The 5,353-nt window shown below is 58.1% G+C and overlaps 1 protein-coding gene across 1 annotated transcript; it reads left to right on the forward strand.

Annotated features, from left to right (window-relative positions):
- Positions 1-3,263: 3,263 nt before the first annotated feature.
- LOC119325479 lies at positions 3,264-5,153 on the forward strand. Its single transcript, XM_037599224.1, has one exon. The coding sequence runs from the start codon at positions 3,481-3,483 to the stop codon at positions 4,900-4,902; it is 1,422 nt and encodes a 473-aa protein (XP_037455121.1). The 5' UTR covers positions 3,264-3,480; the 3' UTR covers positions 4,903-5,153.
- Positions 5,154-5,353: the final 200 nt, after the last annotated feature.

Consider the following 5,353-nt stretch of genomic DNA (forward strand, 5'->3'; position numbering starts at 1 on the left):
GTCTTGTTTGACGGAATGCCAACCCCAACGACAGCGGTCGACGACCCCTTCTACAACCGGTACATGGAGGACGTGATCTTCGACGGTGGGCATGGCCGTACCTACGACCTCGATGAGACCCAAAGTCAGGATGGCCGTGCCGAGTACGTCCCCGATGAAGAGGCCGACGACCGTGCTGACTACGACCACGGTGACTCGTGGCATGAAGACGATGACATCTATGTCGAAGGTGATGAAGAAGAAGAAGAAAGCAATGACGTTGATATTAGTGGTGCGCCATTGTTCATCGACGAGCTCACCCAAAGAGTCGAGGCACAAAAGAAGAGGAAGAGCATTCGCACGGGTTCATATACACAAGATGAGGATAAGTTGATTTGCCAAGCTTGGATGGAGATTAGCCAAGATCCGAGGACCGGCGCGCAAGGGCATTGTTTTTTGGACGAGAGTCCACAAAACATTCCATGAAAGGAAGATGTTTGAGCCCTACCAAATTACAAGCAACCGTGGCATCGGCTCGATTCAAAAAAGATGGTTGTTCATCCAACAAGAGTGCAACAAGTATTGCGCCGCATTTGAGAGCATTGAAGCACGGCCCGTGAGTGGTCTCGGCGTTGGGGACATGGTATGGTCTCCTCTTTCTAGCTCTTTCCTTGCTACGGCCATGAGGCTTCGGCCGTGTATATGTTTGCATGTTCACTTGTTGTTGATCATGTGGTGTAGGCATTCCAATCTTTGGAGGCATTCAAGGCCCGGCACAATGACAAGCCATTTACTCTTACGCATTGTTGGACGATCATCAACAATTGCACCAAGTTCAAGGACCAATACCGTGAACTTCAAAGAAAGAGAGGCAAGAAGACGTCCAAGTTCGCCGGAGGTGGGGATGGCGAGGCGTTGAAGAGGCCGAGGGGCAAGACCAACTCCAAGGTGGATGACATGCGTGACGCCTCATCCATGGCCATGCATGAGACTTTGCATGGCATGATGTCTCAAAAGGATGTGAGGGACGAGAAGAAGCGGCAAAGCAAGGACGAGCAAATGAAGCAATACCTAGACCTTCAAAGACAGAAGCTTGAGATGGAGGAGGCGGCCAAGAGGAGGAAGATCGACATGGAGGAGGCGGCCCGGCAAAGGCAGCTCGACATCGAGGCCGACAACGTCAAGGCCAGGCAGAGGCAGCTCGACATCGAGGCCACCAATGCCGCCACCAAAGCGAAGGAGGTGGCCCTTGCGATCATGAGCGTGGACTTGTCGAAGATGAGCGACAAGACGAGGGCCTGGTTCGAGGCCAGGCAGAAGGAGATGCTCGACGCCGAAGGCCTGAACTAGGTCGTCCGATCGGCGTGGCCGTTCTTTTTGAGGCTGGCATGGGTGCTGCCCGCCCGTCGGGCCGCTGGCAGTGTGCCGACGAGAAAACATTCATTTTGGAGGCCGGCTGTGTTGCCGGCCGCTGGCTGTGTTGCCGGCGAGGAGAACTATACATTTTGGAGGCTGGCTGTGTTGCCGGCCGCTGGCTGATGCCGGTGATGGACGTGTAGGCCGCTGGCTGATGCCGGTGATGGACGTGTAGGCCGCTGGCTCTGTTGCCGGCATGATAAAACGGGGCCGCTGGCCTGAACTACGCCTTGGCATTTGAAATGTTGTTTTTAGTTTTTTAAGTGGGCACGGACAGGATGGGACAAATGGATGCGGCCGCGCGCTGGGCGCACGGCCACCGTATCCCAGGACAGGCCCGGACACGGTCCCAAACCCCTACCCAAACGGACCGAAACCGGACAAAACGGACGTCCGTTTGGGGTCGCGCGGGCCTGTCCTGGGATGCGGTGGCCGTGCGCCCAGCGCGCGGCCGCATCCATTTGCTCCATCCTGTCCGCGTGTATTTCTTTGCAAGTCCTTAAAATTTTTTTATCATTCATTTTCGATACATAATAATACATCATCACATTTTGACTAGTAAAACAAGGCCAAAGAAAACAAGTACCACAAGAATACATTTGAGAAGATATCCAACTTCCATAACTGCTCCCTTGAGTTGGGTTAGCGCCTTCTCGATGCACTCATTGTTGATCTGTGGAGGAGGCACGACGTTGCCCCCTCCTTTCTTCTTCAAGCCAGAAGTCGACGTTGCTTCCTCACACGTAGTATCGTGCCTTGTTGCTTCTTCGCACGTAGTATCGTGCCTAGACTCTAATCTAGCAACAAATGCACTTGTCTCATCTAAAGCTTCTAAGCTAGCTAAAAGTGCACGAACATGCACTACATTTCGCTCTATCAACATATCGATGTACTCTTCTTCCCAATACCAAAACTAGCATCCGGTCTACACAAAAAAAACTTAAAGTTAGCACCACTAGTCTAATCCAAGAGCACAAACATGCACCGAAGCTAAAAGAGCACATACCCCATCGTTTAAGTACTTGATGAACACCCACCCGGGATGCTCCGGCGTTGTAGACACGCGGCGCACGACCACCCTTGGGCAGTGGTCGCACTTGATGAGGGGCAACGGTGCGCCGACGAGCTTTTGGGCAAGCACCGAGCCTGGCCGGCCGCCATTCACGTATCTGCCGGCGGACCACCGGCGGTGCAGATCCGAGCGGCTAAAGGACGAGCCACTGCCTGCATGTGGCCTTGCGGCCCTGCAAGGGCCTTCCGGCAAGGTGCCCGGCCAGTCCATGGCGCCGCCCGGCCTCCCACAGCCGGGCGAGCTCAAGACCGACCGGATCCGCCCCAAATCCGGCCGGCGGGTGCGCAAATAAGGTGGCCGTGCTTGGGTAGCTCGGCGGCGACGAGAGGAACAGGCTGGGCAAGCGCGCGTCCGAGGTGCACGGCTGCAATGGCAGCGGGCGGCCGGCGGCGGCGAGGGGGAGAGAGAGAGGAAGAGTGTGGAAGAGTGGGGTGGATGCGGCCGGAGGGAGGAGGGGGGCGGATAGAAAAAGGCCCGTCCTATGCCACCGACGGGCGGGCCAGGGGAGGACACGCACAGACGACCCGCGCGTCTGCGTGTTGTCCGTTTCACCCTAAAAGCGGCGCAAACTTGGGCCGCGGATGGGTCGAAAGCGGACACAAAACGGACAAAAATCCGTTTGCGCCCGCGCGCTGGGCCGCCTCCTTTGTCCCTTTTACCCCAAACGGACCAGGGCGGACAGGATAGGGTCGCGTGGTGGAGTTGGCCTGAGTTGGCAAAAGTCCACCGACGGTTCGGAGGAGCCGCACCAACGTCGACGTGGTCGTGTGCGTGCCCCGGTACCGGCCGTGCCAAACACCGTCGTAGTTCGCTCACTCCCCACTTCACTCGCACACTCGACTCAAGCAGTGGTGGTGGTGTGGTTCGCTCCCCACTCACTCACACTCTCTTCGTCCCTTTTCGCTCCCAATTTCCCTACATATAAATCGAGCCAAAAATACCTTAACCCTCCCTCACTCTTCCCGGATCTGCCGTATCTTGCTCCGCAAAAGCCCCGGCCAGATCTGCCAAACATGGCGGCTCGGTCGCCGCCGAGGCCAGTGCTGCTGCTGCTCCTCCTCGCCCTCCTCTGCTGCCACATTGCGCTCTGCTCCTCCGCCGCGCCGGCCGCCAAGCCCAAGCCCAAGCTCTCCAGCGGCCGCAAGGAGCTCGTCTCCACCGATGACGACGAGCCGGTCAAGGCGCCCAAGGCCACCGCGGCGGCCGGCGTCAAGAAGAAGGTCGCCTCCTCTGGCGCCAAGAACCAGACCAAGGTTCTGAAAGGCAAGAAACCGGAGGAGTCCACCGCGACAACCAAGGTCACCACCAAGAAGGCGACCGGTAAAGGAGAGTCGACCACGAGCAAGAAGCCGACCGCTAAAGCGGCCGGCGATGCGGCCAAGCCCAAGGTCCCGAAGCTGGACAAGGCGGCGGCCAAGCCCAAGAGCGCCGATTCCGCCAAGTCCACCAAGGCGGGCGCTGCCAAGCCGGCGAAATCTGAGGGGGGCGCCCCCAAGGCCAAGAAGCCGTCCAATTCGACCGCGGATTCGGCCAAGTCGAGCAAGAAACCGCAGGTTGTCGCCGACGGGAAGGCGGATTCGACCAAGTCGAGCAAGAAAGCGAAGGCCGTCGTCGCCGACGGGAAGGTGAAGGCGAATTCGACCGTGAGAAGCGAGGAGGCGGCGGGGGTGGAGGAGGACGTGGTGTTCGCCGAGGAGGCGGAGGGGACGGAGGACCTCATGTCCGAGTTCCGGGGCCTCCCGGCGCGGCTGCATCAGACGCTCATGCCGGACCTGGCGCGGCTGTCGTACACCTCCAAGGCCTACCTGTCGGCCGCCAATGCGGGGATCGCCGGCGGCGTGCGGCCGGTCCTGGGGGGCCGGTGGGGCGCGGCGGCAGCCACCGCGGCGTCGGTGGCCCTGCTGCTGCTGCCCCTCTGCATGCTCACCGCGCTGGTGCGGCGCATGGGCCCGTACCTGCCGCTCCTCCACCGCGCGCTGCTGCTCTCGCAGGCCTACCTCGCCATCTACTTCGGCACGCTCGCGCTCGCCGCCGCCGCCACGGGGCTGGAGCCGCTCCGCTTCTTCCACGCCGCCTCGCCCGCGGCCTACGCCTGGACGCAGGCCGCGCAGTCGCTCGGCTTCATGGGCTACCTCGTGCTGCAGATGGTGGACCTCGTCGCCGTCTTCTCCGGGGCCGCCTCGCCGGAGGAGGAGGAGGGCGGCGGGGACGCCACCAAGGCGCTCGGCCTGGCGCAGATGGTGGTGGGGCTGGCCGTCGGCCTCCACTACTACGCCGCGGTGTTCCACCGCGCCGCCGCCGGCGAGGCCCCGCGCGCGAACTGGCGCGTCTACGCCGTGTACGCCGCGTGCTTCGTCATCATCTGCGCGTGCGCGCGAGCTGAGAAGAGGAAGAAGGCCTACCTCGCCGGCGCCGAGGAGTGGAAGAAGAGCTGAGGGATGAAAGCTTTTTTTAGGGGCTTATGTGCAAACATTAAATATAGTGAAAGCCAAAGGGCTTGGCTATAAGATGGGAGGAGGGGGTAATTAGAAGATCAAGGAGTACAAGAGGAGAAAGGAAAACTATTCTTGTTCTATTTTTCTCTTTCTCATTTTGAATTGGTTCGAGTACAGAGGGGTTGTAATGTCACTATGGTGCAAAATAAGCACTAAATTAGTCAAACTATTTAGAGTGATGATTTTTGACACTCGGTTCCAGGAAACCAAAATTTTGAAGAAAAAAAAACAAAAATAAAGTTTACAACTTTCAAAAAAATCTAAAAATGTGTAGACATATATTTAGGTATTGCTACATATTCGTCAATTTTCATGATGAAATACGTTCTGATGTGAGCTACATAAAAAGACCAAAATCATGTACAACTCACATGGAGCATATTTCATCAGG

This window comes from Triticum dicoccoides, chromosome 6B, assembly GCF_002162155.2.
Source record: "Triticum dicoccoides isolate Atlit2015 ecotype Zavitan chromosome 6B, WEW_v2.0, whole genome shotgun sequence".
Classification (NCBI taxonomy): Eukaryota; Viridiplantae; Streptophyta; class Magnoliopsida; order Poales; family Poaceae; genus Triticum; species Triticum dicoccoides.

Bases quoted from the DNA above. Each gene is read 5' to 3' on its own strand.
- LOC119325479 (XM_037599224.1), top strand. From the start codon at position 3,481: ATGGCGGCTCGGTCGCCGCCGAGGCCAGTGCTGCTGCTGCTCCTCCTC.